The sequence below is a fragment of the Diadema antillarum genome, unplaced genomic scaffold (assembly GCF_040938485.1).
Source record: "Diadema antillarum isolate AM-2024a unplaced genomic scaffold, OU_Dant_1.0 seq00000376_RagTag, whole genome shotgun sequence".
In the NCBI taxonomy this organism is placed as follows: Eukaryota; Metazoa; Echinodermata; class Echinoidea; order Diadematoida; family Diadematidae; genus Diadema; species Diadema antillarum.
The window spans coordinates 1,213,772-1,228,307 of NW_027271375.1; the positions used below are offsets into that span (position 1 = coordinate 1,213,772).

General features: G+C 36.6%; 1 protein-coding gene across 1 annotated transcript in view; it reads right to left on the reverse strand.

The window, feature by feature from the left end:
• Positions 1 to 900: 900 nt before the first annotated feature.
• The window catches only part of LOC139731508 (uncharacterized), a 46,085-nt gene continuing 32,449 nt past the window's right edge, over positions 901 to 14,536 (reverse strand). The window contains exons 20-29 of the mRNA XM_071642391.1: positions 13,899 to 14,071; positions 12,447 to 12,582; positions 11,452 to 11,603; positions 10,251 to 10,348; positions 9,144 to 9,220; positions 5,876 to 6,010; positions 5,466 to 5,597; positions 3,685 to 3,833; positions 3,109 to 3,244; positions 901 to 1,324 (exon numbers count right to left, since the gene is read on the reverse strand). Of these exons, the coding sequence (XP_071498492.1) occupies positions 1,247 to 1,324; positions 3,109 to 3,244; positions 3,685 to 3,833; positions 5,466 to 5,597; positions 5,876 to 6,010; positions 9,144 to 9,220; positions 10,251 to 10,348; positions 11,452 to 11,603; positions 12,447 to 12,582; positions 13,899 to 14,071 (1,266 nt within the window). The 3' untranslated portion in view covers positions 901 to 1,246. The remainder of the gene's footprint in view (positions 1,325 to 3,108; positions 3,245 to 3,684; positions 3,834 to 5,465; positions 5,598 to 5,875; positions 6,011 to 9,143; positions 9,221 to 10,250; positions 10,349 to 11,451; positions 11,604 to 12,446; positions 12,583 to 13,898; positions 14,072 to 14,536) is intronic.

A 14,536-nucleotide genomic window follows, 5' to 3' on the forward strand; every position in this document is an offset into this window, starting at 1 on the left:
GGAGTTGATTAGCTTTCAAACAATTTCAGCCATCTTTGTAATTTTGAATTACTTCCAAGGTTCACAATTCATAGATTTACATCCATATATAAGGCCATTCAGTACTTCATACTGTGAAAGATGTGATCATAAGTTTTCATACAGTCTACTATTTCATCGGTCATAATACCATGATCTTTATTGCTTAGAGGCAGCCCGTAACATTTCATACAATTTCCTCTTTCTGCGGATGTAAGCACTTCGCTTACTTTCCTGTCCTGAACATAATATACAAATAACGCACAAGTGAGAGGGTGGTAGCGGAGATCAGCGCACTCGAGGGTATTTACAACGGCTTGATATGCACGAGGTGCTCGTTGCACAACATTGTGAATACTCGAGAGTGAGCTGCATTTCTACTAATCTCCCGAACATTGACCTTTGCATTATTTGTTTTATAAGATAGTTCTATGAACTTTTTCTTCTTTACATTTTATGGATAAATAGCCTACTTGTAAGCTTCATGTAAAAGACGCTTTTAAAAAAGCTCAGATGTTCAAAGAATGTTCGAAACACACTGTTTACAGTAGACAGGTGGCTGTGTGTGTACTTATACCATAACTGAGTGTGCAATGTTAAAGTACGCAATTGTAATGTCAGTCAGCGTGATTACAGCAAGCCACAATCATGTGCGTATCCCGGAGCGGACATTACATTAGCCTGCAGTCGATGGTAAAAACTTACGCCCGATGGGCATGTTAGGCAAAATGAAAGATTGGTCACGTGATTGCTCTCAGCCAATCTTATGACTAGGATCCATATTACCATTTTATGATATTGTGCATATTACTTTCTGGCGTTGCTATTTCCTGTTGTTGAACACATATTCAATAAATAATCATTTTCTGAAGTGTCCTCTTGCCACAACTTCGCCACAAATCTACAAACTGCCCTTACAATAGATTTTCATTCATCTCGAAATTTTAAAATACTGAGTGGACTACGGGAAGACAAAGTACCATTCATACTCTGAATAAATATCCAATTGGCTTTATAGGTTGACTTTCATTAATGATCTATATACTGTTGATGATCACACATTTCTAGTCTCATAGTTACTTCCAAACTTGAATCGCCGTCATTCTTTCTCTGTAACCATCAATCCTAAGTTGGTTTGCGGAACACCTACCATGATCAGGATTCAAGAACTCAAGCAACTCAAATCTTGTCCATGTTCCATAGGATGACATTAGATCCTTGCATCCAATTAGAGGTCCAGATTGGAATATTCCTCAAACTTCTTCATGTGTTCAGCCAAGGCATCATAGCAAAGCATATATTGCTCCTATAAATGAGAAATAAAACGTATCATTTATTTTGCTTTTTTTTTCATTTTATGTAATATATAACACTTGCAAACATTTGGATCTATAACTGTATTCTAATTTTTCAAGTTATTCTGATATGACAAAGCACCATGTACAATGTACACACAAAATGCTTTAATCGCAACATATTTTAAGATATATACTGGTATTCACTCCCTTTTTTATATTGTCGTTATTTCAGATGTCTGCACAAACAGCAAACTGTGAATGAGTCTCAAAAGACTAGTCTGTACAAACTTTTGTGATTAAAATGGTACAGATACAGAATACAAAATGCACACAAAACTTAAAAAACATACTTTGAAACACTTTTAACTTTTTATGCCATTTGTGTATATATGTGTGCTCTATGTATGATAAAAAAGTGTAATAAGAAGCAAGAGAGCTTGTGTCTGATTTTCAAAGTAATGTATGAGCATACAATAGTACACATGAACGTTAAAAATGGTTCAGGATGTTTGTAAAACCTTCATAATCATACAAGACAGAATGAGAACGAGAACGAGAATGGGATTCTACAAGAAATTTAAGTCACTTTATGCATGAAGGGCAGGACACGGGGAGGCTTTTGCATTTTGGTGCTTAAAGGCATTATTTACCATTTGCAAAAAAAAAAAAAGACCCCAGCTTTAGTGCTTCAAAATTGTTCTCAAATGTGAGTTAGGGATAGAAACAACCACAGTAAAAATGTTGAGTAGTGTAATCAATGTGAAGTATTGTTACTATACAAAACATGAACAATAGTTATAATAAAATTGTTTCTAGACTTAACAATCTACAGTTATGGTTTAGTGATGAAAATAGTGATATCTTCTTATATTTTAGGCTATATTGCAAAATGTTAGTATGGTATATAGGATGTTTCGTGATAGAACTCACCCACACACATGGTATCAAATGTAATAACTCGAAATGTTTTTAAATCGCTGCTGCAAATGGCACATAGTACCTTTAAGAATGTGTAATCAATTTTCCCATCCATCTGGTAAGTATCTGACTGCCTGGTAAAGTAGGAGCTTAAGTGGGTATCAACCCGGTGATTCAACTATAAGTAGTCCATAGACATTGACTAAACAACCAATGAAGATCAATCGAATCTGAATAATCAGTAGGGATTGGCCATGTAACAAGAGGAGTTGATATTGAAGTCAACCAGATAATCATCGGGGAACATAAGATAACCATGTCAGTCAAGATTAACCGCTAATTGGACAATTAAAGGGATGGTACAGTATTGGTGGAGATGAGAATTGGGCTTCTGACTTTTTGCGAGATACCAAGAAAACACGTATGATACAATACAGAGCATTATACCATTTTAAGAGGAATTCAAAGTTTATTTAATGAAAATCAGGTTTGGAATGACTGAAACATCCAAAAACAAGGTAAAATTAAAGCGATCATAATAAAGTGTGGGACGTGGAATTTATTAGAATCGTTCTTTTTTTGGATATCTCAGCCATTTCAAAACCAATTATAATCAAATAAACGTTGAATTCCTCACAAAATTACATGCTCTTTCATATTTCATAAGAGTTTTCTCATTATCTCACCCAAAAAAAAATTAGAAACCTGAAATTAGGTCTCAACCAACACTACACAATCCCTTTAAGTTCGACCAGGTAGCTACAGTAAGGAGGGGTTGACCAATGTGGTCAAAAACATGAGACTCGATTGTAAAAGACTGTCGGGAGGTATGACATGACAACAGACGGGACATCAGGAGACATCAGGTACTTACAAGGGTTTCCACCATGTTGGCTCTGTTTGCACGCAGCCTCATCACTGCCTGGAAGATGTCAATTTTACTGTCAGAAATCATTTTCTCTGATGCAGAGCAGACAGCTGCAAACACACCGCTTCGCCCGACGCCATTCCTGTCCCATGAAAGAAGGAGGAGTGGATTATTCTGTAAACCTAGGATCTGGACTGTCATCTCACAATGTCATTAACAAAGTAATTAAACTGGTCTTCAATGATTACAACAAAGTGAGTATAATCCTTTTCTCACTTAAGTTTATGGGGCTTTACGGAATCCCTGATGCTATCTTTAAAACAAGGCAGCTTCACTGAAGGGCTAAACAAAAATTATTTGCTTGTTGTTGGATAACTTACGAAAATTACCTAAACAAAACAAAGTGGGCCTGCTGATTATAAAAGACCACTTTAAGTGAACTGTAGTTATTCTCTTTTTAATCTCGTTCTTCAGTCTGTGTGTGACATCTTTCTGAAATAAATTGATTTAAGTTACTCAATACTGTCAGAAAAGTCTGACGCCTTGAAATAATTGCAATTCATTATGACGTTTTTCACTTACATGCAGTGCAAGATGATTGGCCCAGAGGACATTGACCTCTTCACTGATTCACATGCAGCATCCATCACAGCTACGATTGGCTTGACAGATGGGGGTCTGGCCTGTCCAGCCTCCCATCCCAAGAGCTCGTACTGCTTCACCACTACCGCCTGGAGTTGAGGGAACCAAACATCGAAACATTTAAATCGTCAGCCATATAAGCTTCACAACTGCAGGTTGGTTTATCTATGAACAGTTTGATGAGCATTTGAAACTTACTTCAGTTATACATGCAATTTGACTGGAAAAACCTTATAAACAGAGTGAAATACTCTTCCAGTGAGGATATCCTCATTTCTGTTGCTACTTATTACCATCTCTCTGCAGATTTGCCTGTAAATATTCGCCTGATTGTATTCACCGATTTTATTCATCAACATCAACATACTACTATTTTGCTTCTTGCTTCAAGTACACATCAAATTTCAATCATTATTTTCAGATTTCATTGTGGGCTTATATCCCCCTTCCGTGAGGATTTTTGCTCACTGGTCACGCTGGTCATACGGTTTCTTCTTCTTCTTCTTCTTCTTCTTCTTCTTCTTCTTCTTCTTCTTCTTCTGGTCAATCAATGAAGTGTATCACATCGCAGTCTGAGGAATCCAGTTTGTGTTGGTCGACTATGAGGTCAGTGTCAAGGTCAGTTATCTGATGAGGGGAGATTGTCCAAAAAAGAAACTAAGCTCAGAGCTTAGTTCACCATCGGATGCCATTTCCATTCTCAAGTCTTGTCTAGATGCGACAGATAAGTGTTGAGTCAGTCCGATGTGTGTCGGATTTATATTGTGCAACTATCAAGTGTGTGCATCTGAAAACCTATGACCGATCTGCTGATTGTCTGATAATCAACAGTCATCGGATGGGCTAAATTGAGTCCAGGTTCAGGGGCTCTTCTGGCACTGGTATCAACCTGGGTGAACCTTGGTGCAAGTTTCTGTGTCCACTCATATTTCATCAGAATCAATCGGAGTCCCCAGATTTGGGGGATCAGACGACCCTCTAATGGTTAGTGGCAGAAGGGGGCATTATAGGCATGAATGATTTCGCTTTTTGAGTACTCACGCATGTCAATTATATACTTGTTTACTTGTTATTTTTTTTTGTGTGTGTGTGTATGTGTGTGCTTTGTTCAGTGCCTGGCGTCCCACGCTGACTGGTGTGCTTTCTTCCCCAATTGGAACTTATGTCTGTAAACTTATTGTCAATGAATAGAGATTAACTAATCCCCCTTATCCCTATTGTGTCACCATGGGCTGCCCGTTTATCTGAGTGGGCTTGGTAACTTTGAATCTATGTCAAGTTCGGATGTATATTTGAATGCTGATGAAAAAAAAAACTTAAGAATTAAGATATAAGTAAAGAGCTCAACATATGAAGAGTTCATAATTAATATGTTTGCTGAAGTTAACAACTTCTATCATTTTTCAGTCTCCCAAGTATACCTAGCACTGTGAGATCAGAACTTTGGCAGTGGCTGAAAATTGATGTGTACATTAAGTATAACTTGTATGACTTGCTTGCTCTCTCTCTACCTATTTACCTATGATAGCACTCATTAAATCACAGATCCAATCCTGAGCTTGAAAATCTCAATGTGATGTATCCATGGGGTGGTAAATTTCTGCAATTTGGATTACAAATATAGCTACCGGAATGAATCTAATGAAAATTGAGAGATCATGCTAATGAATCACATGATCCACATTATAATGTTACCAAATGTAAAGAGGCCCTAAACTCACCTCCTCCTCATCTCCTTTCACATGAAACTCTCTGACCACGTAGTCTTGTCGGCTGACCTCGGCCGAGGTGATGGTGACACAGAGAGGCCCAAAGTTTGCAGAATCCTGATTGGGCCAGTACTGGGCACAAGACTAGCAGAGGGGCACAAAAACATAAATTTTAAGAAGTAATGCTACCCATCTCATTAGGAGAGTGACTTCTTCTCGTCTGTAAGTGTCTTGCTTTGCATCCAAATATATAAAATGGGTTGGTCATTACCAGGAAGCGATAAACATGGTCATGTTATTGTTGGTTACTTGTTGTTACACTACATGTATAAGCACAAAAATCCTGGCAATATTTTCTCATTGAAGAACATTTCCATGTACTACCGATGGGAGTTTACTATGCTTGAAGTGGGATGACACACCTCATCATTCTCTTCCATCCGATTGAGCATGATAATGACAGGACACTTCCAGTCATAGACGAGCCTCCAGATGTCTCCTCTTGTGTGCGGGAGAGGCATTTGTGTTGCCACGAAGACATCTTTCCTCATGAATGTCTGATGGAAAGAGTAACAGATGGGATGTTACAAACTTGGAAAAGAAACAGACATGAAGGGATCGAGAGAGGGAAACGGCAGAACAAACTAATGGTGAGGCACATTACAAATTTAGAACAAGAGATAGTGAGAAAGGATATTACAAACTAGACACTACAATGAAAAATAAATTTTCAGACAAGGGAAACATGAAATTACAATCTATAGGAGAGAGAGAGAGAGAGAGAGGCAGGAAAATGGTTCAGGTTCAGTCAAACGTACATATATGAAAGCAGAGAAAGAGGACATTGTACATTTAGTCAAAAGTCAAACATGTGGAGAAGAAAAAAAGACAATACGAACTAGAGAAGAGTAAGGGAAAGAACAATGTGAGAAAGAATTGTTGTTTTCAGGCAAGAAAGAAAACGAGAGACGAAGACAAAATAATACAATTAACGTAAGATGGAGCCAAGGCATAACAAACTTTAGACGAGATAGACAGGGAGAGAGACAGACAGACAGAGGATAGTCCATCACAAACTTCAGAAAAGAGAGAGGAAGAACCCACTATTAACTTTTATACGGGAGAGAGACAACCATTACATACTGCAGAGTAGAGAGACAACCCATTAAAAACTTTACATGAGAGTATGACCCATTACAAACTTTAGGTGAAAGAGAGACAGTCATCTATAAACTTTAGACAAGAGTGAGATAACCCATTATAAATTCTATACAAGCTGGAGAGGGAGGCGACACTTTGCAAACTTTAGACAAGAGAGAGACAACCCATTACAAACTTTACATAAGGGATACGACCCATTACAAACTTCAGGTGAAAGAGAGACAGCCATCTAAAAACTTTAGACAAGAGTGAGATAACCCATTATAAATTCTATACAAGCTATAGGAAGGCGACACTTTGCAAACTTCAGACAAGAGAGAGACAACCCATTATACAAACTATACAGAATATACAGACAACCCATTACAAATTTTAGACAAAAGAGAAACAACCCATTACAAACTTTATGCAACAGCGAGACCACCCATTAATTTTTTTAGACAAGGAAGCAACAGCTATTACAAACGTTGGACAGAAGAGAGGTCAACCATTACAAACTTTTCACAAAGCAAAAGAGACGACAAATTACAAACTTACAACAAGAGAGGTTCAACCGATTCAAGAGAGACAACCATTACAAATTTGAACAAGAAAGGCAGCTCATTACAAACTTTAGACAAGAGGGAATCAACCCATTACAGTTTCTGAAAGGAGAGAGACAATTATTTGAAACTTTACACAAAAAAGAGACAGCCAATACAACCCATTACAAAATTTATACAAGAGAAGACAACCCATTTCAAACTTTAAACAGAAAGAGAGAAACAGGAGAGAAACTAGCCATTACAAGTTTTAGGCAAAAGAGAGACTATCTAGTGAAAACTTTACACAAGAGAGATGGAGAGAGAACCATTTCAAACTGTAACCAAGAGAGAGAATACCCATTACAAATTTTACACGAGAGAGGCAATCCATTTCAAACTCCGGACAAGAGAGAGATAGCCCTTACACACTTCAGACAAGAGAGACAACCCATTACAAATCTAGGTAAAAGAAAGACAACCATTTCAAGAGGGAGACAACCCATTACAAACTATACACAAGTCGCAGACAACCAATTACAGAGTTAAAACAAGTTAGAAACAATTATTTTAACCCATTACAATCTTATGGAAGAGGGAAACAACCCATGACAATCTTTTAGACAAGACAGCGACAGCCCATTGCACACCTTGGACAAGAGATTGTCAACCATTGCAAACTTTGCTCAAGAGGGAGACGACCAGTTACAGACATAGATGATCAACTCATTGAAATTTTAGACAATTACATTACAAACTTTAGCCAAAAGGCAGACAACTATTATAAATTTTACAGAAGAGACAACCAATTACAAACTAAAGAGAGAGAGACGACCAATTACAAACTTTAGAGAAGAGAGGGTCAACCATTAGGACCCTACAAACTTACACAAGAGAGAGAGAGAGAGAACCAGCTAAAAACTTTTAACAAGAGATGATCAACCGATTCAAATCTCAGGCAAAAAAAAAAAAAAAGAGACAAACATTACAAATTTTAGCCAAATAATCGAGAACCATTAAAACTTTTACAAACCAACAAGAAGAGAGAGATGACCCTTTCCAAACTTAGACAAGGGAGAGACAACCAAATACATAATATATGCACAAGACACAGATAACCAATTACAAACTTTACACAAAAGAGGGTCAACCCATTCAAATCTCCGACAAGAACAAGAAAGAGACAATTACAACAAATTTTAGACAAAAGACAAGAGAGACAACCCAGAGAAAACTTTACACAAGAGAGAGACAGAGAGACAACCATCACAAACTTCACAGTAGAGAGACAACCTATTACAAACTTTACACAAGAGTCAGACCAGAGAGAAATCCCATTAAAAACAACATGAGACTAAGAGGGCATTGCAAATATCATACTATATAGACCAGACACGGTAAACTAAACAATGAAGAGTGGGATAGGACACTATCCACAAATACTAAACAAGAGTAACGGAGAATTCAAATTGCATGCAGCTATAAAAAAGGAACAGGATATACACTTAGTATGGAATATACACATGCAGAAGAGAAAGGGACAAGATAGGACATAACAAATTTCATCCAAGAAGGATTGGACATTTGAAACCATATACAAGAAATATAGGAGAGACCATCTAACACAGATATATGAGTGAAATCAGACAATACAAAGTAACATGTGAAATATACCTCAAACAGAATGCAAGACAGGTATCCTATATGCTAGGAATCTGGAAGAGTAGGTCAACACAAATATCAGTCCAACGAAAGACAACACTTTCTAATCTACAGACATTGAGGCTTTCATTTTTGTTCTGAGTTGTCCATTTCATTGCTTTTGCAGCTTTTACACTGTGTATGAATATTATCTTCTATTGTATGATCCATGGAACATATTCAGATATCAAAGCTTATGATGTATCGAATTATATCAAGCAGTAAAGCCCCTGAGTATATCAGAATTGAAAAGGAGATCTTTTTCGTCACAGAAATAATTCACTAGCCTACTGATGTGAATACTTACATTGAGGAATGATGCATTGATGTAGTCTGTGCTTCCAGGCTCCCCCTTTGTCACGAGATATGGTCTGTTCCTCTCCACTGTGATTATAAGTTCAGATATATGTTTGCATGCCATTCAATATCAATACGAAATGCCAGATCAATGAGCTGGATTCTACTTATAACATCTAATGAGGGTTTGAACTTTGAAAATCAGGTGTGTGGTAAATGTGATTACCCCATGATATCAGCTTTTTATCCATAATGTTTCTATATTAACCATTCCAGTGACTTAATCTATGGACACGCATTGTAAGGTGCTTCTTCCAATTATTGGCACAAATATCTGAACATAATAGTCAAGGGATAGAGATTACCTAAACCCTGTAATCCCTTTTTGTTAAGATATCCTTTCCTGTTGGATAGAGCGACATGCACACAGTAATCACGGTGGCTAACATAGGTCAAGTTTACAGGCATCACTCAAATGCATGTATCATAATAAACAAATGTCAAAATAACAGCATAAATATGTCATGTTGAGCCACCAAAGGAAACTGAAATTACCATGAAATGTTAGTATAGAAATATTGGTGGATTCAAGCTCCATCAAACATGATTTATCATGCTTGTTGGTTTGAAATTATTAGGAAGAATTCTCAGTCAATTACTTGATAACACATCGTGATTTTTTAATTATTTAGATATAACGTGCAAGCATGGATCCACAACTGGAGAAAATAATTTGAATCAAATTGTTCTTCCTTGGGACACATAGATCGGGACTGAAATGTAAAATATAAACAATAGAGACACCTCTGCTTCACGAGTGCATTAAAGGATAATTCGTTACGATTGATTCAATTCAGCATGTAATAAAGGGATAAAATGTGTTATTTCCAAGGAGGTTGAAGAGATGGAGTAACAACAGAGTTATTCCCTTTGATCTATGTTCGAAGCCGCCGCTCAAAAATATTTGAAGCATGTGCCAAACTTTGCATTTCAGTTATTCATGTAAAAGGGCAAAATCATTGGAATTTGTTTTTCTTTTGCTGGGGGGTTAATGTTATAAATCATAACATATATTTGTGTAATCATGTCGTTTAGTTGATCAATTTGATTGACGTACTTGGCAGGACATTCTGGTACCGGTTCTTATCAATGTTGCAATCTTCCAAAGCAGCCTTGAAAGTTGGTTGACCATTACTGCTGGTTTGTTGGGTCAGTGTAGTCAGCCTCTGGACAACAGAGATTACAAAATGTTGCAATGTACAACACATTCAAATCAAACTAGACTGTTCAAAACATTTTAATGAGTTCAGAAATGTTAAGACAGTGTTTGAATGATGTTATGTCCGTTGCACAAGAAGCAGCAGCGCAAGACGTTTGAGGTAAAAAAAAAAAATGTTGGCCTACAAGTACTTGAGCATTCAATCTGGCCAACACAATTTTCATTGTACAGTGTACTCCCATTGTAACCAGGTCTTCGGGATTGGCGGTTTTCTTTCTTCTTTTTTTTAATTATTACAACTGAACAGTGCACTGTATAAAGATATATAGTCGAATCCCGTTACAATGAAGTCCTTGGAATCGGCAATTTTCCAATTCGTTGTATCAAAATTTCGCTATAACCAGACAAACAATAAAAGATAAAAAGTTAGGATAAATACTGAAGCTTGAATTTTTACTTGGTTGTGATAACTGGAAATAAACTATAATCATGTCCGTTATAATGGGAGTGGACTTGGCCTTCGTAATGGTATCTACTAACAACATCTACTCGTTGAATCTGTCATTTTACTACAACCAATGACAACTCACTATCATTCATAATAGTTCAACCATACTGCTACAAATGAGACGTCACATATTATTTATGAGGTGACATGGTCATTGGCAACCTTTTTTGTTGTTCCAATGGTAGCTTGAACAATTTTACGTAATGTCATCATACTATTCTGGATTATAGTCAGTTTATCAGATTTGACCTAAGCCATATCTCTTTAATCTTTTACATATCACACAATTTTGTCCTCTGCTTTTATATAGACCATGTAGACAAAAACTCATTTAAATATGTACTTTTGGATTGGCAATTTAGAAATTCCGTAGTTATAACTTTTGAATTAACATTTCTAATAGAGATACTTATAATAATTCTTGATAAGTAAGATTATGAATAAAAGAAAAAAACCACTTGATCCATGCAGTGTATATGAGAGAATTTTGCAAATGGGTAAACATATTTAAATTTTGCTGCAGGTCAATAACATTTTTATGTCGAGGTATACTAGTTTTTGATGGGAAACCCATTATGCAATACCTGCAATACCTCAAATTCCAGTTCAATGTTGAGTTTGTTTGTCTGTGCATCCCTTTGATGGAGCCACATCAAATGGTCCCGATACTGTCTGACGGGGATCTCAGTGTTCCCACTCAGGTAGGCTTCGACAAGGGCGGTGTGGAGGAATATGTACTGGTCCTGCAGCAGGTGGCACAAATGTGGAGACAATATTGAGCAACGCCCGTTGCCTGATTTTAGTCCAAGACAATTCCTGCTATTTATCTTTAATTCTTTTTTTTACTTTGCTGTTCTCATTTATCTTCTGGATGATTAAAAAAAAATTACAATTCTGCAAGGCAGATGGATTAAATGACATGAATATTGTGGTGAGTTTTTCATACCCATTGCCATGATAAAGAAGAGTGTTTTGATTACATTTATATTCCAAAATAGATGCTTTTGGAATTACAGGTAGGTACAAATCCGCAGTTGAAGGTACTTTAAAGACATCTAACAAACTACATCACTACAAACATATAACGACATCAGACATCCAGCAGTACAAAAATGCATATTATTGTGCATTAGTGACAAAAATGTTTTTCTGTTGCAAATAAAGACTATACATTCTCCTATCACAACAGAGAAAAGTATACATCAACTTTTCATACAATCAAACCTACACACTCACACAAATGAGCAAACACACACACACACACACACACACCGAATGTTCACGTAATATCACAACATAGCACGAAAAACAATATTTCTTCATTAAACATAATAAGCATCATACACTTATAATTATGTTGTCTAGATAATGATGTATTATAGTATTTCCTACTGGCTTGCACCCTAAACACTGTGTAAATCAATAAATGACGTGCCCAGTCACTACATGAGATTGGGTTGCATCAGCTTCCTTTTAATTTCAAAGTTACAAAGACATGGTACAAGAGCTGTGAAGTTCAATTGGTAAAGGGTTAGATTAAACTTCACGAATATTGAAGGTATCTGGAGAGCGCCTAGAATACTCACAGCAGTTTGAACCATCTTTGGTCGATCCTCCCTCATCTGTTTGATGAAGCCAAAGATGTTGACTCTTCCTTCCTCTTGGAGCTGGTCCAGCATACAGTAAAGGGTGATGAATGTCCCTGTCCTACCAACTCCAGCACTACACAATGACCAAGGCAAGCAATTTTAGGCAAATGATTATCTGCCTCAGAGGTCAGAATTAAACGTTTCATGGGTGTTCAACATTGACGAAGGTGAGGTACATTACGTACCCTTTACTTCTAGAAGTTTTAGGGATCCTATCTTTGGTCTGCGTGTACTTGTTAGCGAAGGATGTACTATGTACAGGATGAAATTGTCACGAGACCATCACAGTTTTTTTTGTTACTACTTTTTTTATTACTTTTTTATTAGATTCCAACACATTGCTATGCAGCCATATATATTTATCCCATTTTCATTATATATTATTCATTGTTTCACTCACATCTTCACAGATTTAAGGGTGAAATTGTGTTTCCGTTGCAAAACCTTAGTACTGTAGGTAGCAGTGTAACCTATAATGTTATATTAACACTCTCAGGAGTAGGAGTATGTACTTACAATTTATTTTTCAACATATGTGTATACTGCTTTTATCATTGTACATCTTTCTCTTCCAATGATATATCGTATCATTGCTATAATACACTTACATGACTGAGTTTAGATAAAAAGCATTTCACACAAGCACACACACAAACACTCACACAAGCTTCTTTGGGTGGTGACAAATTAGAGCAAACATATTATATATAGACAGTTTGAAGACTGCAACATTAAGTCGTCGTGATCGGCACTACCATGGATCATACTCATGTTCCCCTTTTCAGTCCGATTTCCCCGACTCCCAAAATACAACGCCACATTCATTCTTAGCCTTATTTCATTTTCTTTACTTCATAATACCGAAGATGATCTAAACTTCGATGAAGTGATTACAAATTCAAGTATAGCCACATACCACTAATGAAAAGAATAGGTGTTAGACAGCTGAAAGGGATTTTAATCATATTTCCCCTATCAGTCTTATTCCCTCTGACTCCCAATATACAACCCCACATTCATTTTAAGCCTTATTTCATTTTCTTTACTTCATAATACTGAAGATTATTTTAACTGCAATGAAATAGATACAAATAAATTCAGTTATAGCTATATAACATCAAAGAACAAAACTTGTTTCAGACAACTGAAAAGGATCTGTTTTTTCAATTATCTACTTACATGAATTTCTTCTCCCTTTCAAGGTAATAAAGACTTGTATAGCAGCTCACCCTGTACAAATATGCTATGTCATTACAAAATCCTTTTGTTGATTTTATCATCACCGATATTTCCAAGGATGAAGAATGTGCTAGATGATTTCGCACTTGTCACCATTATCATCACAATGCTGAGTTTGGTTGGGGGGCATGGATGATCCTCTTTACTAACCTGCAGTGCACAAGAATAGGTGAAGATCCCCCTGGGCCCCCCTTGAATTTTTGATGAGCCTGTTTGACGGCGCGGGTGAAGCTAAGGAGAGTGGTGGGTTGCTGAGGTGACCCCATGTCTGGCCACAACAGAAAGTGAAACTGGTGAACCGTGAGTGTTTCACTCCCACCCACCTGCCATGGGGACAAAAACGATTAAAATTGAGAGTTCATTCACTACTGCGCGTCTTCCTTTTTTTTTCACAGATGATAGTAATTGATACCGAATTACAAGTACGTGTTTTATTGATTTCATTTCATCTTTCGACATTGTATTTCATGATTGAAATGACTTGTACATGTGGTTCAGCACATTTTAACAATGTAGTATGCCTTACTGTTGACTGTGTACATTAACTTTTTCTATCAATATTCTGATGAAAAATAATCAGATAATCTTAAACTTGATCTTACAGCCTTTTCAAATGAGCCTGCAAGGTAGAAATGCATAATCTTTTTCTTAGTAACAATGTTTAAGAAATAATAATATTTCAATATACAGTTATGAAAGCAGTGGAGTGAGAGAAAGGATGGAATGTATATTGAAATGGATTATGACAATATATTGTTCGTTTTAATTTTAATTCTCAGTACAAATAT